Here is a 26493-nt window from a genome sequence, read left to right on the forward strand (position 1 = left end):
GACACTGGGCGACCCGGAGCGCAAGAATTCAGGGGGTGGGAAGGTGTGAGCCTCAAACCCAGCCGAGGGCGGGAAGGAGGAGGAGGACCCTGGGGTGGTCGGGGCACTGGGGGCCCCGCCGGCAGAGATCCCTTGGCCTCCTGACTGACTGACTGACTGCGGCCGCCTCGGGCCGGGACTCTGGGAGCTGCCTGCGGCAAGGCGCGGGGAGCGGAGCCATGGCCTCCGGTGAGTGTTCCCGGGGGAAGAAGCTCTTCTGGGGGCCCTGCCGCTGTGAGTTTAGGGAGCTTAGTTTTGGCTGGGGCGCGTTCTGTCTTTGAAATCTTACATGGTAAAATTGTCAGCTTTTTAAAAAGTTACCTGCTTCAGGGTTTGCGTGCGAAATCCAAGCCACGCTCTGTAATTTGATCCTGTTGTCATAGCAGGAACCTTAGAAATTCCCAACGACTTGATTTTAGGATTAGGGAAGTCATAATCGAACTAAAAGAGTACGATGAGTTCTCATATTTAAAAATGGATATGTAGTGAAGTGGTGGTTTTATGTTTTAGAACAGGAATGAGGAACCTTCAGACCTCAGGCAAGCTCTCTCCCCCTTTTTAGTTTAATTTCATCAAATGCGAAGAGGTGATCCCCCTTGTACTGACAGTTGTACAAAATGTGGCGCGGCTTTAAAAATCATCCGTGGTATTTTAAGTGTTAATGTTGCTTCGACCAACTGTGGGCCAGACGCGGTGGCTCACGTCTGTAAACTCAGCACTTTGGGAGGCCGAGGCGGGCTGCTCACCTGAGGTCGGGAGTTCGAGACCACCCTGGGCAACATGGTGAAACCCCGTCTCTACTAAAAATACAAAAATTAGCCGGTAGTGGTAGCGCACGCCTGTAATCCCAGTTATTCGGGAGGCTGAGGCAGGAGAATCGCTAGAACCCGGGAGGTGGTGGTTGCAGTGAGCCGAGATCGCGGCCCTGCACTAAAACCTGGGAGACCGAGCGAGACTCTGTATTTAAAAGAAAAAAAAAAGGGTGGTTTTTATTGTGAGATAAAGCACAAGGTTTCTAATCTGACGAATAGAGACGTTGAGTCCCCGCTCCTCCCGGCTGGAAATAAGGGGAAAGAGAAGTTTTAGAATATCCGTGCTTTAAAATAGTAAGTAGGATTGAATACAGCTTTATTACTTTTGAATATATATTTTCCCTTAATAAATGCTCGAATCTCTTCCTTTGGGAGAAAATAAGTTTATAAGAAACATTGCAGGGCAAGGGAGAGTCTCGTGTATACACAGACGTGGTTTGGGGCTGCCTGTAGTTTAAGGTTAGGGGGATAGGGGAGCCGGGGCCGGGAGATAAATCAAGTAACCTGGGTTCGATTTGGACTTTTACCAGGATTTTGGCAAGGTGAGTGGGGGACGCTTTCCAGACAGAGGAAGCTGCGTGAGCAGAGGCAGGGAGGGCTAAACACATATATTAAATGCTGTACTAAGAGAATGAAGAGGGGGCCTCGTTTCTGAACTTGACTCCCATCCCCAAACTGCCTGGTTCAGTGACTCTTAGAAGAAAGCCGATGTCTAGTAGAGAAGAGGAAGTCGGCAGCTTAAAGAATCTCTTTAAAAGGTTGAGCAGAACAATGCTATAGCTATTGCTGTAGGCAGAAAAGGAAATTGGAGTGTTTCACTTGACATTTGATTTCAGTTTGTGGTTGTGAGAATACAAGTGTAGTTTAAAATATTTCAACTTTCCCTTTACCCACTTAAGTGACCCCAAACTTTCAGATAATTCTGTACATTTATGAATTCAAAGCATGTGTATATTTTAAGTGCTAAGATGACTTCAAATATTTTGTTAATTTATTGGTTGTCAGAAAGATTTTGTTCGGAAGTAATGAAGAATACCTAACATAAGAAAGTTCAGCCTTCTGGCGATTTAATAAAACATTACTAATATATTGTATGAATGTAATACTTCTAATTTTTTCAAATGCGAGAGAAAACCATTTCTATATAGACTATTCTAAGACTCAAAGGATTTTAAAATGTGTTACAATTTAAATTTGTTCATTGACACTGTATTTTGTGCTGTTTGAGGACCAAGGATTCCCTAAATGTAAGGAGGAAATGTTTAAAGAAATGGAAAGTTTTAAAGGTTTGGAAGTTGAAGGGTGATTTAACTTTTTGTTTTTTGGTCTTTTCTGAAGAGTTGCATTAAAATGGGACTATTTAAAATGTAACAAGTTATTTAAATTGTAATTCAGTTATTAGAAAACTGTCAGGTCTGGAATTTTAAAAAATGATTAAAGGAATCTGTGTACTTTTTCTTAATCTGTTATAAAGACCTTAGAGATAAAAAAAATTCACTAATGAAATTCTAAATTCCCATTCTGTTTTGAAGCAGTGATTTAACCGGAAGAGTGACCAAAAAAAATTGCTTAGTTTTTCATTGTCTAATTTAGATTCTGTTAGCAGTAAGGTAGCATTAAAACTCAAAAAGTACTTTTATTCATTACAAAGCATTTAAGAATATTTCTTCATTTCTCATGAGATGTCATATATGAATAGGTATATGTAGTTGAATATGTGATATCTATAATGTAAAAGTAACAGAAATCATAATCTAAGCAAAATTATATAATTTAGAGTATAGTTTAGAATCATGTATATACATATGATTCTAAATTTTGTTTAGATAGCAGATTATTTAGGATTTCACAGCATATATTAAGCTGCTTTTTGTTGCTTTTTTTAAAAAAATTATACCTTGATTACAGGCTTTTGACATAATTAATAATAGACATAGTGAAGAAAAATGTTCCCAAACCCATCTAAGGTATGCATAGTAAGCAGTCATAGCTTTTGTATATTTATTATTCTATTTTGTTTACTCTAAGTAGAGTTAGATATTTTATGTCTGAATTTAAACCTTCTCATTGTTCCAGTAAAAAAAGCAACATGTCTTTGTGTGGCATATAGCTCTGTTAACTAATAATTAGTGTTGTCTTTGGTAAAATGTTTTAAAATTTAGATAATTTATTTTTATTCACATTTTTCTTTAGTATGGTTCTTCTGTGTCACACAATAGAAAGTACAGGAATGAACTGTTTTTGTAAACCTTACTACTCACCAACTGTTTGTAGTGTGAATTTCAAGAGAACTGTTTTTTTTTTCTTGAGTAAGGGAGGGGGAAATAGAAGTTAGTATGATGCAACTTATTCTTTAATAACAGAGCTGGAAGTTAGGAATGGATAGCTACAGCAAATGACTTCTTTTTTTAAGTACAAGGCCACACATGAGCGTGAATGTTTCAGAAATGCAACACATGAAAAAGTAGAAATAACAGTGGTGTTAAATAATTAAGGTGATATATGATAGGCACAGATAAAGGGAATGAGTTAATCTAATGACAAGGGAGGGGGCCAGACAATGACTCATAATTGGGAACATCTAGGTTATGCATAGTATCTTTCTCAGATATAATTTAAGGGACTCAGAATTTCCTTTTGTTCCAACTTTTTCTCATCTGGCTTCTCTGAAAATTATTTTGTTTGTAGGCACATGACCCAAATATTGCATGGGATAAAATTGTTTTTCTGGAATTCATATTTCTGGGCCTCTTGTATTTTTATTTTTAAAAGAGAGGTGATTTGGTCTTGTCATTTGTTTTTAACTTTAATACCTGTATAATCTAAGACAGATTCTAAAATTTCTTTATTTTACCTTGGCATGTGAAAGAGTTTTTTCAAGACTTGCCTTTTCCCCCACGTGGTAACAGAATCCCTATTACCAGAATCTTTTATAGTTTTTACCTTGTGTGCATACATCAGTTGAATACGCATCTGAATACTTTGATTCTTAAGGCCCGATTCAAAGTCAGCCTGATGTTTTGGAGTAATAAAGTCAGCCTGATGTATTGGAATAGACTTTGGCTCATGAGAGACCTGGTTTGAGGAAAAAGAATAGTTCTTATTTTCTTTTTCTCCAAATTGAGTAGAGGTGATATTTGGAAAAATATATGTTGTTAACTCCATTTTCTCCTTGAGGTCTCAGGCAAAGTCTGTCACCCAGGACCTTTATGAGAGACATGCAGTCTAGTCAGCTATTCTCAACTGTGGTGTTGACACACTGGTGTGTCAATCATTTGTGTGATGTGTTGCAAGAGTTAAGATATTTATTTTGTAAATTATTTACTTTTTAAATAAATGGGAGCATTTGAAGGCTATCTCTGTAGTGTGTCATTTTTCTTGCTTGCATTTAAATAAGATTCTTTTTTGAGTGGGAGAGAAAAAGAAGTTACAAGTAGCCAGAATTGCTTTGCCTAATTTATCCATGTCCCAGTCCATACTTGCACCTGAATTTTTAGATTGCTTATCTAGATATGTGCATTGGGTTGTTTCCACTTCATGTTTAAAGCAATTATTCTTAATCAGGAGTGTGTTAGAATTTCTTGGAAGGCTTTTTCAGAAAAAATGTATATAGGCTTTAAAAACCTTGAAGATTTCAATTTCTCTTAAACATCTCAAGTGGTGTAAGGATGTGCATGTTTTGAAAAAACTACCTAGCTCATTCTGATGTAAATCCCCAGTTTGAACTCTGTTCTAGGGATTTCTTTGGATCTAAATACTCATTTGACTATACCAGGATGCATTATCTTCTTAAATTGAGTTGCGTTTATTTTAGGTTGCAGGTTATGTGCTGTGTCAGTTATTGTGACTTTACCTCCAGTTGCTTTGATGCTTGATTTTTAAAATTTGGCACTCCCATATTAGCATGCCATTCATAATTTGTTTTTCTTATAACTTCATATAATTTTCAACTTTAGTTTCATCATCTGTAAAATGGGATAAAAAATTTCTATTGTTTTTCAAATGGAGATTAAAGAGGATCGAATGAGAAATGTGTATTAAAGGGGTCTTAAAATAGTGTTATAATTATAATAATTAACTTTTTTTCTGTATATTTGATGCTGGTTGCTAATTCTAGCAGTAAGATGTTAGTAATGTGTCTATTTCTGATAATTTATGATCCATTTAAACCTTTTTTTAATGTCATTTATTTTTTTATCTTAAAAACTTATGCTTTATTAGATAGGCACTATGTTTAAAAATAGTACTCTGTTTTGCCTAAGTGCAAATAAAAACATAAATATATCTTAGAAACATTTTGGCTATATTTCAGATGTTATTCTGGTGTATATTAGCCTTTTAAAATACTATTTAGAATATAGAGGTCAGTCCCAGCTTTGCATGGTATTGCTTAAAGAAAAATACAGTGATCAACTTTAGAGCCAATTTTGAAGACATTTTGGGACTTTTCAAAACTGGCGATTTGAGGTTATCTTAGTTAAGAGCACTCATTTTCCCTACAATTCCCTGATTTGTATTTTACTGTCTTCCACTCCGTAGATGACTACATTTCAGCACATTTTATATTCAGGAGGAATGACATTGGGCAAAGCACAGTATTGAGGAAGGAAATAACTGGTGAATTGTACTGATGCATTATATAAATGATTTATAGTTGGGAAGTTTTTAAAAAATCATAAACTCAGATAAGTTGAAATATGAATGAGTATGAGGAAACACTGAGGTATAGCAATCCTGGTACCTGCAAAGCACTATTTGTTTTTCTTAGTAGTGAAATCTAATTTAAAAAACTGAATTATCACTTATATGATTATTTAACATTTGAATAACTTGTATAAATAAAAGATCTTAAGACTTTTTAGTCATTCAATTGTTGTTTAATGAGTATCTGTGTACAAGGCACTGATGAGTAAGACATAATTTCTGCCTTGAAGTAGCTTGAAGAAATAAAACAAGTAGCTTTATTTCAAGAAGAAAGAAGACAGTAGGTTTTCCCTAAGAGTTATTTGGAATAATTGCTATAAACAGAATACTATGGTAGTTTCAAGGAGGGGAGATTATTTCCAGCTGAGTATTGCAATATACTCTGTTACTTGGTTGTAACCCCAGCTTGTTGATTTTTACCAATTAAGAGCTTCTGCAATAGGACAAATAAATTTCAAGGATTTTAAGTACTCAATATTATATGACAACTGATATTTATGTAAATTTTACTATTTAAAAATATTTAATCTTTTCAACAACTACTTTTATTTTTATAGACTTTTTCATAAACAATCTAAGTAAGTGTCATGTAACCAATGAAGTTTTTTTGTTTGTTTGTTTTTGTTTTTTTGAGGCTGGAGTTCAATGGCTCAATCTCAGCTCACTGCAACCTCCGCCTCCTGGATTCAAGCAGTTCTCCTGCCTCAGCCTCCCAAGTAGCTGGGATTACAAGCACCTGCTACCACGCCCAGCTAATTTTTTGTATTTTTAGTAGAGACAGGGGTTTTGCCATGTTGGCCAGGCTGGTCTGGAACTCCTGACCTTAGGTGATTCACCCGCCTCGGCTTCCCAAAGTGCTGGGATTACAGGTATGAGCCACAGTGCCTCTGCCTCCCAAAGTGCTGGGATTACAGGTATGAGCCACAGTGCCTCTGCCTCCCAAAGTGCTGGGATTACAGGTATGAGCCACAGTGCCTCTGCCTCCCAAAGTGCTGGGATTACAGGTATGAGCCACAGTGCCTCTGCCTCCCAAAGTGCTGGGATTACAGGTATGAGCCACAGTGCCTCTGCCTCCCAAAGTGCTGGGATTACAGGTATGAGCCACAGTGCCTCTGCCTCCCAAAGTGCTGGGATTACAGGTATGAGCCACAGTGCGTGGCCTCAATGAAATCTTTGAATGCTCACTGTGAACCTAGCATTTTTATTCACACTCCCTCCTCCCAAAGTTAACCACTTAACCATTAACGATGTCATTTTATGTCAGTTTCCCACCAAGACACCTTTAAATAAGTAGTGGGCAGGGATTTATTTGACCTTTACTTCAGCCACATAAATTATTTAAAATGTCGCTTAAAAAATAATGTTAATTTTAACAGTTTTTAAGGGGAAAACATACTTTTTCTCAAATACCCCTACAAGGATATATAAGGGTATGAAATATTTAAAATTGAAATATGAACTTGAAAGATTTGAAATATGCAAGGATAAAATTGTGAATTACTCATCTGCATATCTTATGTTTTTGAGTAAAACTGAAATAAGGATTATGAACTTGTTTGGGTTAAAGTTAGTTTTCTCTGGCTCATTATCTTTTGAATAAACAAATAGGTGGTAGATTCAAATACAAGGAGTTTGCACCATACAGAATAAAATTAAAAGTAACAGTAATACTTTATTCAGTAACCCAAAGTAGAAACCTTGGAACCATCAGTGATTCTTTAATTTCTGAGCTATCAATGATTCTTTAATTTCTCTTAATCCTAATGTTCAGGCACGAAGTGCTGTCAGTTTTATCTTTTAAATGATCCTTCATTCCTTTGATCACTGCCATATTTCAGACATACCCTCATCATTGTCCATGTTATTATAGTGGTCTCTAAAACTGATCACCTTGCTTACTTTTTTCTATCTGTCTGCTGTGACTAAAGTTTTTACTCTAAAATACCAATCTGATCATGTGATTTGCCTGCATCAAAATATTCATTGATTTCATCACACATAAAAGGAAATCCACATTGCCAAGTATGCTCTGACTTTTAGTTCTCTTTCTAAAAGTGGAAGTGTATTCCATTTACATTGGTGATTCCTAAATAAACCCTCCTCTGTGGATACACTGTTCCTTTTTCCTCTTCATTTCCCTACTCTTTTGCTTCATTAACCACTCTTTTTCTACTGACAGTTAGGCTTTCCTGACTCTTTTGCTCTTATTATCATTTCCACAGAGTTTTGTTAGTGCTTTCCTTCCTGCTATAGTCTAATAATTTGTGTTGTTTGACTTGCTCTTCTGTAAGGTCCTTTAGAGTGGCAGTTTTGATAACATCATGGTATCACTACATCATTGTTATCAAGAAAGCATCTGAAATAATAGATACCATTTATTGAATGTATATGTATATATGACACTTGGTAAGAATTTAGCACATATAATCTGTAATCTTCACAACAACCCAATGAGGTAGGTGCTATTATGAGTATACCTATTTTACAGAAGAGGGAACTAAGGGTTTTTAATTTTGATAGCATTTCTGTGGTCTTACTGTTAAGAAGTGGCTGGGTAGAATTCTAAAGGCCTCTTCTCCATACTGTTCTGATAAGACCCACCGTGTTACCATTTCTCTGTATTGCTCGCATTCTAACAGGATAAGCCTTAGTCAGCAAAATGGATATGTAATTGTGGGAATTTAGAAATCACTAAACTGATTAAGGGACACTTTTTTTTTAATGGAAAACATCTTCACACCCGTGAAATAAAAATACATTGTTAACTCTCCTACTTGCAAGCACAGTTGAGTGTCTGTTTACCTTTTTTCCCACAATTTGGATAATAAAAGATAGTAAAGTTGCATGTATTTTAAACAGCTTTATTGATACATAATTTATGTACAACAAATTACACTTTAAAGTGTGCAGTTTGATAAGTTTTGACATATGTATACAACCTTGGAATCATCATCACAAGATAATTAACATGTCCATCGTCCCCCCTGCCTTTCCTATCCACCCTATCTTAGGTAACCAGTAATCTGCTATGGTTCATTGTATATTACTTTACATATTCTAAAGTTTCATATAAATGGAATCATGCAGTATATTGTCTTCTGATCTAACTTCTTTCACTTAGCATGATTTTAAGAGTCATCCATGTCGTTATATATATCAGCAGTTCATTCTGCAGATGCATATTTTGAATTTTAGTTATTATAGAAAGTGAGTAATGTTTTTTCTCTGTTGTGTCTTACTTTAGATATGGTTTACATGGGAATGATTGCACATTCTTTGAGCATAAAATCCTTCCTGGGGCTTGTTCTAATATACTATGTGTAAGTTTTTTAATATTTAATGGAGATATAAAAAAACTTACCTATGCTTCTGCAAGGATTTCAATGCATTTTCACTTTCAGCGAATGGTCTTTTCATTCAATATTACAAGTATGATGTAAAATCAAACAGTTAAATACATTTAACTCACTTTAGGAGTATAATCTTTACCTTTCTCGGGGAATCTTGGGGAAAACCCTTCTGCTAGGTCTCACGTGGGAGGCGGATACCTCTGAAGTGGTTATCTCAGAACTTCATATTGACATTAGCTGTAGATACTAAGCTATAAAGTGCTAACCATCAATATGGTTTGAATGACTTGTTTTGACACTACATAGGGACTCAATTTGAATGGGGAAAAAAAGGTGCCTCTCCCAGCCAGTCTCCAAGATAACATTTCAACCTTGTTATTTAAGTTTAGGAGGAAAAAAAAATCTTTATTTTAGTCTGCTGTTATGAAAAAACAGAAGTGTTAAAATGCATTATTAATTGTTACACTAATCTCACTGACCTCCTTTTAAAAAAATTTCAGGTGCATATAACCCGTATATAGAGATAATTGAACAACCCAGGCAGAGGGGAATGCGTTTTAGATACAAATGTGAAGGACGATCAGCAGGCAGCATTCCAGGGGAGCACAGCACAGACAACAACCGAACATACCCTTCTATCCAGGTAATAGACCCTTCTTCTGTGTCTTTCTCTATTAGTTGCCTCATAGATCAGCTATAGCAATTATTTTTAAGGGCCAGTTTCTTCACAGTTATAGCCACAGTTTTGTCTTTTTATTTTTTCCTCTTTTACTTTTTTAACAGATCTATATTAGATAGATGTCTAAGGACATTTCTTAAATATAGTGTGGAGTCTTCCCCACTGCAGATAGTTATATGGTGCTTGTGTATTAACCTAAGTAGAGCGACTCATAATGTTTAGTGTACATTGACAGCTTTTGGATCATGTTCTCTTTCATGGAACACAAAGCTAATAAGGAAAACCCATTCTCTCCTTACAGAGGTGAGTGATATTATTCTGTAGATTAAACATGGGTTTGAGAACTCAATCACAATTCTTCTTGACTAGTCTTAGGACTAGAATACCTTTTTCTCCTTTTTCTTTACCTTTATTGCTTGTCTCTGATTCTCTGACTCATTGACTGATTTGAAATAACACTTTTTAAATATGATTTTTTCACATTAGCATAAATTTTGAAAAGCTTTTGACTTTGGTAAGTATACTAATAGTTACAAGATGTACTAGATTTATTTATTTTTATTTTTTGAAACAGTGTTTCGCTCTTGTTGCCCAGGCTGGAATGCAATGGCATGATCTCAGCTCACTGCAACCTCTGCCTCCTGGGTTCAAGTGATTCTCCTGCCTCAGCCTACCAAGTAGCTGAGATTACAGGCACCCACTACCATGCCCAGCTGATTTTTGTATTTTTTGGTAGAGACAGGGTTTCACCATGTTGGCCAGGCTGATCTCAAACTCCTGACCTCAGTTGATCCACCCGTCTCGGCCTCCCAAAGTGCTTGGATTACAGGTGTGATGTACTAAATTTATATTTTCTATTTGTCAACTGTTTTTTTATTTGACTTTCAGTGAATGGTTTATCCTTTAAATGCCAATTAAAAACTTTAATGGCAAAGTAGATTTTGAAGTGTTACTTTTTGTTTTTATTTTTGAAAAGTGTTACTTTTATCAACAGATCTTAATTCACTGTTTTGTAAGTAGATTATTTACAAAGTCTATTCTTTTGACAAAGGGAATTGCTAAATTATAGAATAAACTAATGGCAAGATTATATATTGAATTCCAGATTCCTATTTTTATCACATTTTTGGCAGTAATATGGACTTGGGTTATCTAAGTATTTTAAATGTTAAAATGGATGAGATGCTAATAAAAAGGAAATAAGGAAATACTATTTGTCCAATTTTTGAGTCATTTTTAAACTATAATTCATCTTATCCTATACATCTCTAAAATATTTCTAAGACCTGTATTTTTACGATTCCAGTAGGTCCTAAACACTTTACAGCTTGAGTTTTGTATTTGCCTACTTAGAGTCTTGAGCAATTACCTTCTCTTTCATCCAGAAAGAAATGTAATACCTTCTGGTTACTGTTCAAATTATATTTAAATTCAAAATTACAGATTTTAGTGGCCACTACCTGGTAAGCTACCCATTCTTACTTTACCTTGTTCCTTTGTGGTATGCTGGTTTTTATATGCCCTGCTTTGTTCTTGCAAATTTACTAGCTTTCAAACTAAGCATTAGTTTCTGTCCTTCTTTTTCCATGTTAACCTCTCCTTTTTACTCTCTGTTCTATATATACTTTCTATGTGAAATTTGATGTTGTTAAACTAAATTTGATTTATTGCCTATTCTAGAGTCAACTCTTGGGGTATGCTTACTGAACAAATATTTTTATGAAGTGAAATGTCACATATTAAGTAAAATGATCATATTTATATGCTATCCTTTCCAGTATGGCTTAAATATATTTTCAAGGAATGTTTATGGCATGACAGTACATTTAAGAGCTGGGCATTAAGTGACTTAACATCTGTTTTCTCATGTCTATGATAAAATTTGGGTATAGTTTACTTGTTTTGAAAGGAAAATAAGCAGAGTCAAAATGATTTGACCAATTGAAATTAGGGCAGAAAATATGCCAAGGAACTGAGAGGTAAGTTCTTCTCTACTGGTATTCTCTGGAAAGTTTCATCAAAACTGCAGTTGTTCGTCAGTTGGACTTTATTTATCTAGTGTTGATTACATGATAATTAATGTAAATTGAACTCTCATTTAGATCTGTTTATAATGTGATCTATTTGGATCATATATTTAATTTCCCCCTTTTTTCAGATTATGAACTATTATGGAAAAGGAAAAGTGAGAATTACATTAGTAACAAAGAATGACCCATATAAACCTCATCCTCATGATTTAGTTGGAAAAGACTGCAGAGATGGCTACTATGAAGCAGAATTTGGGCAAGAACGCAGACCTTTGTTGTAAGTATACAGTTACAGACATCTTCAGAAACAAGATAAGACATAGGGTGCTCTGTTTCTTCTCCATGACAATTTGTTACTTTTAAGCTGAATAATTTTCTCATTCTACTTCTGTTTACTACGTTTTACATCTACATCTTCTTACTATTTGCATTAGAACTACTCTTTCATTCTTCATTAGTAGACACATCTTATGATGATTAGCAGGAAGACATTTTTGTAGTTATTTAAAGTAAACATAAACTTATTGTATACTGTAAAGATTTCCTTTCTTGGGGTGAACAGTTTTTTAAATAATTTTTTACTCTGTCTTTTCATTTATAGTTAACTTTATTATTGTTGTTGTTATTATTTTGAAACAGGGTCTTGCTCTGTTACCCAGGCTGGAGTGCAGTGGCATGATCTCGGCACATTGCAACCTTTACCTCTAGGCTCAAGCAATCCTTCAGCCTCAGCCTCCTGAGTAACTGAGACTACAGGATGTACCACCATGCCCAGCTAATTTTTGTATTTTTTGTTGAGATTGGATTTTGCCGTGTTGCCCAGGCTGGTCTTGAACTCCTGGACTCAAGCAGTCTGCCCACCTTGGCCTCCCAAAGTGCTTGGGATTATAGGTGTGAACCACCATGCCACACCCATTTACAGTTAATATAAAAATGGCTGGATGTGGGAGAAATCAACTGGAAAACTCTAGAATTATTATTTAGAAAGTAGCAGGTTATAGAATTAACATACAATAGTTCTAAGAGAAAAATAATTATGTAATAGTTTATGATCGTGAGGCTACCAGAAGGTGGGCCCATTCATTATGTTAGCGAGAATGTAAATTAATAAAATCTGATAGGCAATTTAACTACATAGCAAAAGCCTGAAAAATATGAATGCCTCTTGAGCCAGCAATTCCACTTCTAGGAGTTTAGCCTCAGAAAATAAATAAGCGTATTCAGACATTTCACTCTAGTGCTGTTCATTGCAGTTCTCTTTGTAATGGCAAAAAGCTAGAAGTAATCCAAATAGTAAAGGGGATTAATTAAATAAACTGGTACATTCATCCAGTGTACTCCTGTACAGCCTTAAAAATCATATTGCAAATATGTCTACTGGTATGTAAAGACAATCACAATATATTAGATACATAGGTTTTTTTTGTTTTTGTTTTTTGTTTTTGTTTTTAAGACAGAGTCTTGTTCTGTTGCCCCAGCTGTAGTACAGTGGCGCGATCTCGGCTGACTACAATCTCCATCTCCCAGGTTCAAGCGATTCTTCTGCCTTAGCTTCCCAATTTAGCTAGGATTACAGGTGTGTGCCACCACGCCCAGATAATTTTTTGGTATTTTTAGTAGAGACGGTTTCACCACGTTGGCTGGGCTGGGCTCGAACTTCTGACCTCCAGTGATCCACCTGCCTCAGCCTCCCAAAGTGCTGGGGTTACAAGTGTGAGCCACCGCAGCTTGCCAGATAAATAGGTTTTAAAACAAATAAATTTATATATGTACATGATAGTACATATGTTAATACTAAGGTATTAATAGTAGTTGTCTGGGTGGGTAAGATTGTAGGGTTTTATGTTTGTCTTTTACCTTATTTTATAATTCATTTTTGTAATGAACATGTATTGGCTTTTGGGGAAAAATGAACTAATTACAACAAAAAAGAGATTCATAGTCCCACATATATTAGTAATAACCATTTAGAAAAAAAAAGCCTTAAATGCTCCTCTTAACGATAATAACACAAAACAAAATATCTAGTAATATACACACTTGGCAAATATTTGTCTATATTACTTGACCTCTCAATAACATTTTACATTGTGATCACTTCTTACTTGAAACGTTTTTATTCTTCTGTGAGAACAAACTTCCGTTTTACTTCCTGCTTTTCTGGCTGTCCTTTCTTAGTTCCAGGCAGTTAAATTTTTCAACCACCTCACTTACTGTCCTAATAATGCTCTTTAGGGCTGTTCCACCTCTCTCCCCAATTTAGGATCCCATTAAGGATCACACACTAGAGGTAGCATTATATTTAACATGAATAACATGAATAGTGTTTTCATGTTAACATGAAACATTTTGGGCAAGAAACCTGCAGAAGTGATGTGGTAGAATTCTTAAAATATCCCTTCAGTTTTTTACATTCTTGTGGATATTAATTGGCATTCTGTTATAAAGAAGAACTTTCCCTTCTTCTCTGTTTCCACTTAAAAAGTATCACTGTAAACTCATGGATTCTTGTATTTAATGTATAGTTATTCTGTTATTCTTTTGATTTTCGAATTAACCCAGATTTGAGTAACGTATGCCTCTTCAAACTGTCTTCTGTATTTTTTTGATATGTCCTCATCTTTCTTTGAGCACTTTTTTACTTTCTGACAAAACAAAATGTTCAAGACTTGTGCTTTTCATTTTTCTTTCTTTCTTTCTTTTTTTTTTTTTGAGACAAAGTCTTGCTCTGTCACCCAGGCTGGAGTACAGTGGTGCGATCTTGCCTCACTTGCAACCTCCCTCTTTTGGGTTCAAGCGATTCTTGTGCCTTAGCCTCCCAAGTAGCTGGGACTATAGTCATGCATGACCACACCCAGGCAACTTTTGTATTTTTAGTAGAGATGGGGTTTCATCGTGTTGGCCAGGCTGGTCTCAAACTCCTGACCTCAAATGATCTGCCTGCCTCGGCCTTCCAAAGTGCTGGGATTACAGGAGTGAGCCATGGCACCTGGTCAACTTGTGCTTTGCTTGCCCCAGCCCTGAAGTCATCAGTTTTGTTTTTTGTTTTATGGTTTGTTTTTTTTTTATGAGATGGAGTTTTGCTCCCAGGCTGGAGTGCAATGGCATGATCTCGGCTTACTGCAACCTCCACCCCCTGGGTTCAAGCAATTCTCCTGTCTCAGCCTTCTGAGTAGCTGGGATTACAGGCATCCACCACCGTGCCCAGCTAATTTTGTATTTTTTACTAGAGATGGGGTTTCTCCATGTTGGCCAGGCTGGTCTCAAACTCCCGACCTCAAATGATCCACCCACCTCGGCCTCCCAAAGTGCTGGGATTACAGACGTGAGCCACCGTGCTCGGCCGAAGTCATCAGTTTTTTCCAAAGATTCTTGGTTCCTTTTAGTAGAGAATGGTATTTAGTCTGATTGCCTTCTTAACATATTCTCTTAAATGTCTCAAAAGTACCATAAGCAGCCAGGCACAGTGGCCCATGCCTGTAGTTGCAGCTACTCAGGAGGCTGACGCACAAGGATTGTTTGAGCCCAGGAGTTTGAGTCCAGCCTGGGCAACATAATGAGACCCTATCTCTTAAAAAAAAAAAAAAAAAAAAAAAAAAAGCACCTCAAATAGAATATGCCCCAAACCATGATTTTACTGTGATCATACCTCTTTCCCCTCAGAATTGGTCTTCTTCCAATGTCCTGTGTGTTAGTGATTGCTATAAAAGCCCTATAGCTGTCATCTCCAACATTCCTCCTCCAGATGTGCACGTTGAATCTACTAACAGATACCTTCTAAACTGGTTTTGAATCTATCCACTTCACTCAGTGAAATTTATCACCACGACACTACCACTATAGTCTAAACTGGGGCTGCTGGAATAACCTCCTGACCAGTCTTGCATCAACTCATTTTGTACCTTTTCCCCCTCAATCTTTCTTCACATTAGCCAGAGTGATCTTTTAAAATACAAATGGAATTGTTTCTCCCTTGCTTAAAACATTTTAATGGGTTTATTTGGCTCTTGGAACAAAGACAGCATTCCTTCTATATAGCCTATAAGGCCCACATGACCCACGTGTATTTCTAGCCTTCTATTAAACTATGCTTTCCTTAATTTTTACACTCAACTCACAAAGCCTTCCTTTAGTTTCCTCTGCTTACAATACTCTTCTATAGGGGTCTTTGTGTGGTCTGTTCCTTTTGCCTGAAAGTCTCTTTCTTCTATTCCATCATAGGCTCCCATAATATCATGTATACCTCCTTCATAAAACTGGTTATGATTTCAGTTTAGCATTTATGTATGTGTGATTATTTAATGTATATCTGCTTCACTAGACCAGAGACTACCAGATTTTTTCTGTAAAGGGCTAGATAGTAAATATTTGGGGTTTTGCAGGCCATATGGTCTCTGTTGCTCAGCTCTGCTATTGTAGCATGAAAGCAGCCATAGATAATACATAAACATCAGTAGGGCTGTGTTCCAATAAAACTTTATTTGCAAATACAGACAAGATGCTGGGTTTGATCCATGAGTTATAGTTTGCCAACCCTTCCACTAGATTGTAAGCCTCTTGAGGAGAGGAATTGTATATCCCCATTACTTTCCATAGTTTTTGGTATATAGTAGGAACCCCAAAACTTGTTAAATGTCTGTGAATGAATGAATGAATGAATAATTGATTCAAACAATCTCTGTGATCCTTCATTTCTCATGTCAGAATTTCAAAAATTACCATCACCTATAATATTTTGTGAATAGCAGTCAAATACAAGATTATTCAGATGAAACAAAATGAAGACATATAAATATATTAATATGAAGAATTCTATAAAATCTTTTGCCAAAGAAAAAGAGTCAAACCGGCCGGGTGCGGTGGCTCAAGCCTGTAATCCCAGCACTTTGGGAGGCCGAGGCGGGTGGATCACAAGGTCAAGAGATCGAGACCATCCTGGTCAACATGGTGAAACCCCGTCTCTACTAATACAAAAAATTAGCTGGGCATGGTGGCGCGTGCCTGTAATCCCAGCTACTCAGGAGGCTGAGGCAGGAGAATTGCCTGAACCCAGGAGGCGGAGGTTGCGGTGAACCGAGATCGCGCCATTGCACTCCAGCCTGAGTAACGAGCGAAACTCCGTCTCAAAAAAAAAAAAAAAAAGAAAAGGAGTCAAACCAAGAATCTTTCAAAGAAGTGGAATATTTTTGAGTAAGAGGATTATAACTGCAAGATTTCAAGAAAGGACTAAGAATTCAAGATTTAGCCAACCGAGCACAGTGTCTCATGCCTGTTATCCTAGCAGTTTGGGAGGCTGAGGCAGGCAGACTGCTTGAGTCCAGGAGCTTGAGACCAGCCTGGGCAACATGGTGAAACCCTGACTCTACAAAAATACAAAAATATGCCGGGTAGGATGGCATGTATCTGTAGTCCAGCTACTCAGGAGGCTGAGGTGGGAGGATCACCTGAGCCTGAGAGGTGGGGGTTGCAGTGAGTCAGTGTGCCACTGCACTCCAGCCTGGGTGGCAGGGTGAGATCATCTTGAAAAAAAAATTTATTTATTTATTTTTGTAGTTATTGGAAGCAGAGGAAGGAAATGTGAAATATTTTTTAGGTGTTAGCAAAATTCTAAGTGTGTTGACTATGAAGAGCATGAGCATAAGACAGCATGAGTGTGAAGACAGGCAGACAAAGTAGCCTCTGGTTTCAAGTGCCATGTGAAGTTTGAACAAATAGTAATGTTATTATAATTGAGTTTTGCTTCCTTATTCACACCCACCCAATTTTACTGATGTCATGGTTTTTCCATGTGGGAACAAGTATGACTGGTGGTGGTGGGGGAGTTCCCCCCACCACTGTCTATGCTACAGATATGCAAATTAGTAATATTTGTAGCTATTGGGAAGTTGTTCATAAATGACATTTTGAAACTTGTTAAATATTATTGTTAGCATTAAACTTTCTAATAAAAAACACACCAGTAATTTTTTATGATGAATAGCTATGATAACTTTGTATAATATGGCACAAAACATATTCTACTGCTACTAACAGTGAATTTAGGGCTCAAAAATCAAATTTCTGCAGAGCTAGGCAAGCAGCATAAATGAGTGGTGTGAATCAAGTGTAGGAGGACTAACAGGCACTGTAGCAAACTGAAGAGCCCTGCACAAATGGGTCTCAGTCCTCAGCCTATGTTTTCTGTGCCAACCTAGTGTTTCCAGGCCTTTAAAATGTTCAAGAAAAGCCAGAAATCCAGATGTTCATATGCAGTTATCTGATTTCTAAATGTAGATAATCTGTGCAGATTTTTAAAAATATAGGCAACACTCTTGTGGGCCTAGCAAAACATACCTGTGGGCTTCAACCCGTGGACTTCTTTTTACAGCTTTTGCTTTACGTTATCAAACATACAGATTTTATTGATTTGATTCTGAATTTGAGAGGTAAATTTTACCATTATGGTATTGCTTTACTGTTAATCTATACTTTGGTATATGTGACATAGGCATATTAGTAAGATGTAATAAGATGTAATTGTGCTGGGCACGGTGGCTCAAGCCTGTAATCCCAGCACTTTGGGAGGCCGAGGCGGGTGGATCACGAGGTCAACAGATCAAGACCACCCTGGTCAACATGGTGAAACCCCGTCTCTACTAAAAATACAAAAAATTAGCTGGGCATGGTGGCGCTTGCCTATAATCCCAGCTAATCAGGAGTCTGAGGCAGGAGAATTGCCTGAACCCAGGAGGCGGAGGTTGCAGTGAGCCGAGATCGCGCCATTGCACTCCAGCCTGGGTAACAAGAGCAAAACTCTGTCTCAAAAAAAAAAAAAAAAAAAGATGTAATTGTGAAACACTGTATGTAAAAATGATATATACTCTTTTTCTTTTAACAGTTCTCTTAGAAATATAACTCCACTTCTTTTTTTTTTTGAGATGAAGTTTTGCTCTTGTTGTCCAGGCTGGAGTGCAATGGCGTGATCTCAGCTCAATTCTCCTGCCTCATCCTCCCAAGTATCTGGGATAACAGGCTTGCACCACCACGCCTGACTAATTTTGTATTTTCAGTAGAGATGGGACTTCTCCATGTTGGTCAGGCTGGTCTCGAGCTCCTGACCTCAGGTGATCTGCCTGTCTTGGCCTCCCAAAGTGCTGGGATTACAGGTGTGAGCTACCATGCCCGGCCATATAACCCCACTTCTTACCCTCTCATCTTTATCAGAGCAAATGAAGCACATTCGTGCTTTGGTATGTCCAGCTGACAGCATGATAACTTCAGTATTGCTATACATTTGATTTTTGCAATATTCCATGTGTTTATAATGCAGTTTTGAATATTCTGGTTTTTTTCCTGCTAGTTTCCAAAATTTGGGTATTCGATGTGTAAAGAAAAAAGAAGTAAAAGAAGCTATTATTTCAAGAATAAAGGCAGGAATCAATCCATTCAATGGTAAGTATGTTGATATAGTCATTTCTATTTATTTGGGTATTCATTTCTATCGATCTATATCTATCTATATATATATTTTTTGATTGTTTGTTTTTGAGATGCAGTTTTGCTCTTGTCGCCCAGGCTGGAGTGAAATGGCACAATCTCGGCTCACTGCAACCTGCACCTCCCAGGTTCAAGAGATTCTCCTGCCTCAGTCTCCCAAGTAGCTGGGATTACAGGCACCCACCATTATACCCAGCTAATTTTTGTATATTTAGTAGAGACGGGGTTTCACCACGTTAGCCAGGCTGGTCTCGAACTCCTGACCTCAAGTGATCTACCCACCTCAGCATCCCAAAGTGCGGGATTACAGGTGTGAATCATCATGCCCAGCTATTTATATCTTGAACCTGTGTTTTAAGTTCTGTGTTTACTTTTCTACTTGTTGATTTATACCTCTACCTGAGGAATGAAGTATACTATTTAAAATAGCTTTTTCACAGTTATTGAAAAAAATCTTATGCACACAGAGATTTCTGGTATTGTTGGAAAGTTTCATTGTTTTCTATGATAAAACTTCCAAATGTTCTGATTCTTTTTGAATGTGGCCTTCCTTATGCCACTTCCAGCAGACATATACTCCCCTTTTCAATGTTAAATAGGCACTGTGTTTATTGGAGTGCATTTAGCTCAAGGGCATATTCACCAATAAGACTTAATCCCAATGTAGAAGAAGAAGCATAGAAATAATAGAAATTACACAAAGTATTTTCATAGCATATTTGTATATATGGCTAGATATCTACTGCTTAGTGGATTTTATTGGGGATAGCATTTATTAAGTATTTATATTTATGGTACTATCTGCCTCATGTCATAAGTATAAATGCTTAATATTACTTGACTGTTACTTGTAAGTGCTCTGTATTGTTTGAATAGTTAAGTACTGCCACGCTAGATGGTGGCATCCTATACTTACAGTAGCCTCCATTCTAAAGTCTTCTGCAGCTACTTAAATATGCAGAAGTCAGGAATTAAATGACTATAACATTTTCAATGAATAAATTACCTGGTCATATTTAAGACTTCCTTATACTGCTGGTTTGCATTTTTCCTGGATGTATAAAAATAATTTAAGAGATATGTTGATAATTTAAGGAATATATTCGCAGATAAGTACTATTTTATGAACCATAAAATCTTTATCTCTTTTCTCTAGGTTTTCATTTTCATACTACTTAGTATAAAGCTGAAAACCAAAGTCCTCTTCTTCCCTTCCCTTCCAGTCTTACCAGGGAGACTGCTATTAAGTTTGATATATATTTTTCTAGAATTGTCTTTATACATGTGTGGTTATATGTAGACATATATATTTTATATAAAAGGAATCATGCTGTACATCCTATTCTACTGCTTAATTTTTTTCCACTCAGGAATATACCTTAAACTTTCCATGTCAATACTTACAAATCTGTTTTTATTTTTTTAACAGAATATTTTATTGTTTGGGTAGAAAAGAATTGGCTTATTTAGTCTTTTTTTTTTTTGAGATGGAGTTTGGCTCTGTTGTTCAGGCTGGAGTGCAGTGGCACAATCTCGGTTCACTGTAACCTCCACCTCCCAGGTTCAAGCAATTCTCCTGCCTCAGCCTCCCGAATAGCTGGGATTATAGGTACTTGCCACCACACCTGGCTAATTTTTGTATATTTAGTAGAGATGAGGTTTCACCATGTTGGTCAGGCTGGTCTTGAACTCCTGACCTCGTGATCTGCCCACCTCAGTCTCTCAAAGTGCTGGGATTGCAGGTGTGAGCCTCCGCGCCTGGGGTTTTTTTTTTTTTTTTTTTTTTTTTTTGAGGTAATCTTGCTCTGTTGCCCAGGATGGAGTGCAGTGATGTGATCACAGCTCACTGCAGCATTGACATTCTGGGCTTAAGAATGATCATCCCACCTCAGTCTCCCTAGCAGCTAGGACAGCAGGCATGCCACCATACCCAGCTAGTTTTGTATTTTTTGTAGAAACAGGGTCTTGCCATGTTGCCCAGGCTGGTCTCAAACTCTTGAGCTCAGTAATCCACTTGCCTTGGCCTCCTAAAGTGCTCAGATTACAGGCATAAGCCACTGTACCCAGTTTATTTAGTTTTCTATTAATTGTTCTAAAACATTTATGTTGTTTTCATTTGGTTTTTAAAGCTTTACTGAATATACACTTTGAGCTCTTGTGTGATTATTTCCCGAGGATAAGTTTTTGAAAGTGGCAAATTTCTGGGTCAAGAATATGCTCGTCTAAAATTGTGATTTATTGCCAAATTAATAGGCCAGACTTTTAAATCAAAGAGGCCATGTAAGTCTAGATGCAATATAAAACAAGGAAATTATAAGTGATGGCTATAATTTATTAAGCACTTCTTGTATGTCAGGGAGTAAACGTTAGTGCTTTATGTACACTATTTTATTTAATCATGGAAACAATTCTGCTTTATGGAAGAGAATACCAAGGCTTTTGTTATGTAACTGTTCCAAGTCATGCAGCAAATATAAGTGGCAGACCTGGAATTTATATGCAGGTTCCCTGACTCCAGTGGTAAAGGCATTAAAAAGGAAGACTCTATCTGTAGAATTTTTTTCTTAGTTTTGGCAGTTCAGAATCAGGCATGATGTTTTTTGAGATGCCCAGGCTGGAGTACAGTGACACGATCACAGCTCACTGCAGCCTTGACCTCCCAGGTTCAGGTGATTCTCCCACCTCAGTGTCCCAAGTAGCTGGGACTACAGGTATGCACCACCATGCCCAGCTAATTTTTTTTTTTTTTTTTTTTTTTTTTTTTGAGACAGAGTCTCACTCTGTCACCCAGGCTGGAGTACAGTGGTACAATCTCGGCTTGCTGCAATCTCAACCTCCTAGGTTCAAGCCATTCTCGTGCAACCTCCACCTCCTGAGTTCAAGCGATTTTCGTGCCTCAGCCTCTCGAGTAGCTGGAATTACAGATGTGTACCACTATACCCGGCTAATTTTTGTGTTTTTAGTAGACACAGGGTTTCACCATGTCAGCCAGGCTGGCCTCAAACTCCCGACCTCAAGTGATCTGCCCACCTCAGCCTCCCGAAGTGTTGGGATGACAGGTGTTAGCCACCACACCCGGCCACAGTTTTTATCTTTTTGTGGAGACAGGTTTTGCCATATTCCCCAAGCTGGTTTCAAATTCCTGGGCTCTAGTGATCTGCTTGCCTCAGCCTCCCAAAGTGCTAGGATTACAGGCATGAGCTCTTGGGCCCAACTCAGGCATGATATTAATAGTGAATACTCATAATAACACTAAAAATAGTTCCTGGTAGATAGTAAGTGCTTTATATACTTTATTTCATTTAATCCTTATAACAACCGATGAGATAGGTACTATTATTAACTCCATTTTATAAATAAGAAAATGGAAGCATTGAAAAGTTAAGTAGGCCAGCCACGGTGGCTCATGCCCGTAACTCCAGCACTTTGGGAGGCCACGGTGGAGAGGATTACTTGAGTCCAGGAGTTCGAGACTAGCCTGGGCAACATGGTGAAACTCCATCTCTACTATTTTTTTTTTTTTTTTTTTTTTTTGATTGACCCAGGTGAAGTGGTGCACAACTGTGGTCTTAGCTACTCAGGAGGCCGAGGAAGGAAAATTGCTTCAGCCTAGGAGGTCAAGGTTGCAGTGAATGGTGTTCGCACCATTGCACTTCAGCCTGGGCTACAGAACAAGATCTCATCTCTAAGAAAAAAACAGGAAAGTAATTTGTTCAAGGTTATATAGCTGTTGAGTGATTGAGCTAGGATTTGAACACAGGTAGCCGAACTCTAAAGTCATGGTCTTAACAACTCTGCCATGCTGCCTGGATGAATTTTGATTTGGGGAAGGAACAATTCTGCCAGTTAATCCTTCCCACTATTTATGTTTTCCATTGTTGTGTACTTGTTTTTTTAAACATTCCTTCCTTCCCTGAGCCCTTCAGTAGTGGTTCTTTTTTTTTTTTTTGAAACAGAGTCTCACTCTGTCACCCAGGCTGGAGTTCATTGATGTGATCTCAGCTCACTGCAGCCTCTGCCTCCCAGGTTCAAGCAATTCTTCTTCTCAGCTTCCTGAGTTTCTGGGACTACAGGCATGTGCTGCCATGCCCAGCTAATTATTGTAGTTTTTAGTAGAAACGGGGTTTCACCATGTTGGCAAGGATAGTCTTGATCTCCTGACCTCATGATCCGCTCGCCTCAGCCTCCCAAAGTGTTGGGATTATAGGCATGAGCCACCATGCCCAGCCATGGTTCTCAATTTGAATGTGCATAGGAATATCTTAGTACTTGTTAAAAACGTAGATTTCAGGCCATACTTCCACTAATTTAATAGGGCTGGTATGGGTCCTGGGAATCTGCATTTTAAAAAATATTTTTAAAATAATAACTTATCTGAGTCACCAGGCACCAAAGTATGTTATATGTTCAGGTCTGCAGCAGCCTCAGTTCTTGCCTCCTCAGAAGATGAAGGAGAGACTGAGGCAAGTTTTAGAGCAGGAGTGAAAGTTTATTAAAAAGCTTTAGAGCAGGAAGGAAAGGAAGAAAAGTACACTTGGAAGAGGGCCAAGCAGGTGACTTGAAAGACAGGTGTGCTGGGAATCTGCATTTTAACAAACATCTAGATCAGTATTTCTTAATTCTTTGACCATGACCCACAGTAAGAAATAGATTTTATTTTTCAGCTCAATACATCCACATGCACATACACCACACCCTTCAACAACAATGCCCTATGTATTAGTCCGTTTTCACTCTGTTTATTAAGATATACCCGAGACTGGGAAGAAAAAGAGGTTTAATTAGACTTACAGTTCCACATCGCTGGGGAGGCCTCAGAATCATGGCAGGAGACCAAAGGCACTTCTTACATGGCAGCAGCAAGAGAAAATGAGAAGGATGGTTTTATCAGGGGTTTCCACTTTTGCATCATTCTCATTTTCTCTAAAATCGCAGCACATGCCTGTAGTTTCAGATACTCAGGAGGCTGAGTATTCACTTATTCACTACCACAAGAGCAGTATGGGGGAGCCACCCCCATGATTCAACTATCTCCCACCAGGTCCCTCCCACAACACATGAGAATTGTGAGAATCATCTTGAATTATAATTCTTTTTCTTTCTCTCTTGCTTTGTTAGTGCTTACCTAGCCCCCTAAATTAATTTTACAACCAGTGGTTCCAAAACTACAATTTGAAAATCTCTATCTGAGATGATTCTGATGCAGGTGATCCACAGAGTAGACTTTGAGAAACTGATCTGATCTACATGCTGAGTTCAGCTTCTCAAGTATGGCTTCAAAGTCCTTCATAATGAAATCCTTGCTTTCTATTCTAGCTTTCATTCTCTACATCAACTTCCTACCCCTCCTTCCTCTACCAGTGAGTGCACACATGCACTTATTTGTTTTTGCCATTCTGAACTATCTGCGCTGTTAGAAGAGTTATGTTCTTTCTTACCTCTGTGCTTTTATACATGCAGTTCCTTTGCATGGAATACCCTTATCTGCCTGGTGAATTTTTCTTACTTATCCTCTGAGTTTAAGAATCACATCCTCTTTAAAGCCTTCCTAGACCTTCCCTCTGTTTTCCCAAAGTACCTGTATATATTTCTAATATGATTTGCTATAACTTTGTTTACATGTTTTTCCTTCACTAAATTGTGAGATTCTGGATGATGAGGACTATCTTCATGTATCCCTGGCGCCTAGCCCAGCGTCTGGCACATGAGAAGAAACTTAATTAAAATGTGTTGAAAGGGCCAGGTACGGTGGCTCATGCCTGTAATCCCAGCACTTTGGGAGGCCAAGGTGGGTGTATCACTTGAGTCTAGGAGTTTGAGACCAGCCTGGGCAACATGGTGAAACCCTATCCCTACAAAAAATTGGCTGGGCTTATTGATGGGCATGCAATAGGTGTTTCTTGGAAATGGCCAATTTTTATTAAAATATTTCTGGAAGAAAATTTTTAAAAAAATTGACTGGGCATGGTGGTGTGCACTACCAGTCCCAGCCTGCTCCAGAGGCTGAGGTGGGAGGATCACTTGAGCCCAGGAGGCGGAGGTTGCAGTGAACTGAGATCATGCTACTGTACTTCAGGCTGGATGACAGTGAGAAAAAACTGTTGAAAGAATAAATGGATGAACATGTCTTATTTGTACTTTTCTACCAAAAATATCACAATTGTTTTCCTTAGCTGAGATGCCCTGAAAGCCTTCTCAATTCTCTTAAGTCTAAGGTAATGGCTTCCTAATTTATACCATATGCTTAGCAATTAATCATTGAAAGTTTTGTGATATCTGTTAGATCATTTGATTCTTCAGGAATTGTCTTCAGATATGAATTTCATGCTCATTGTGGACAAGGTCTGTGATGGAATGTTGTTTGCATTTCACTTTGGCACCTAAACAATGTATTTGTTTTACTGTTATATAAATATCTTCTCAGCTAAGTGCTTTGAACTCTTGTTTCCTACCTGCACACAATAGATTCCCCAACTAGTGTGTTTTAAGGCCAATCATTATCTTTCTTGCCATTAGGTCTTTAAAACTAAGGAGCAGTCTCTTGCAAATGGGGCATAAAGCAGTCTAATACTGTCAAAGTTGAGGCTTCAAGTAAAGGATTATTCAAATTGTCTAATAATGTACCAAAGTCTAAATTGGGTGAAGAATTTAATTAAGGACTCCAGTATTAGATTTTAACAGTGTGTACTTAGCTAGAACAAGAGTGGCAGTTAGACTTTGTAGAGGACTCTTAACTGCAAAAGCTGAAAAAAAAATTTAATTATATATCATTTTCTAATTATGTATTTAAGTAATGAAATATTAGAATTTCTAGTATTGGCAATTAAACCCCATAGAATACCTAAACTCTGTATTAAATTTTGTGCAATAAAATTGATTTTGACAATAAAGAATTTGCAATTAAGTTTTATTAGGTATTTTACTATTTTCCCACATAGAGAATCTTGAGTTGTTAGGAGAGTAAAAGGCTGTTGTACAGTTGAGTTTGGGAAAAGTACATTACTTAGTAGTCTGAAAGGGAATACAGTTTAGTAAGACAAGTAGTCCAACATAGATTCTTATCTCTAAAGTCTGGTTTAATACAAGAAAAAGCCTTTCCTTACAACTGAAAACTTAAAGCTTGAAAAAAATGATTCATATCTACTTCTTTGTCCTGTCGTCATTGCAGTCAGAGTTTTCGAAGCTTTTTTTCATTACCCAAGGCAAAACTTGTATACTTTCTTGCTTTCAGTATTGCTTGAACATACTTCCATTATTAACACTTTCCATGTTGTATTGTATAATTTTAGTTTATGTATCTATTTTTTTATGTATCTCACCTTAGTGAGATACTCCTCTCACTAAGGTCAGGTACTATCTTTTTATATCTGTATCTAACACTTATTTTGCTGTGGTAGCACATA

General features: G+C 37.4%; 1 protein-coding gene across 2 annotated transcripts in view; it reads left to right on the top strand.

The window, feature by feature from the left end:
* Positions 1-33: 33 nt before the first annotated feature.
* REL (REL proto-oncogene, NF-kB subunit) overlaps positions 34-26493 on the top strand; it is a 47568-nt gene continuing 21108 nt past the window's right edge. Inside the window, exons 1-4 of one of the 2 annotated variants that reach the window (XM_012477259.2) lie at positions 34-228; positions 9406-9548; positions 11743-11891; positions 18954-19045. In XM_012477259.2, coding sequence (XP_012332682.1) covers positions 219-228; positions 9406-9548; positions 11743-11891; positions 18954-19045 — 394 coding nt within the window. In that variant the 5' untranslated portion in view covers positions 34-218. Of the gene's footprint in view, positions 229-8856; positions 8876-9405; positions 9549-11742; positions 11892-18953; positions 19046-26493 lie in introns of those variants that run through there. The other variant, XM_012477260.2, reaches the window with a different exon arrangement.

The sequence above is a fragment of the Aotus nancymaae genome, unplaced genomic scaffold (assembly GCF_030222135.1).
Source record: "Aotus nancymaae isolate 86718 unplaced genomic scaffold, 86718_ANA_hifiasm-v0.15.2.pri h1tg000057l, whole genome shotgun sequence".
Taxonomy (NCBI): Eukaryota; Metazoa; Chordata; class Mammalia; order Primates; family Aotidae; genus Aotus; species Aotus nancymaae.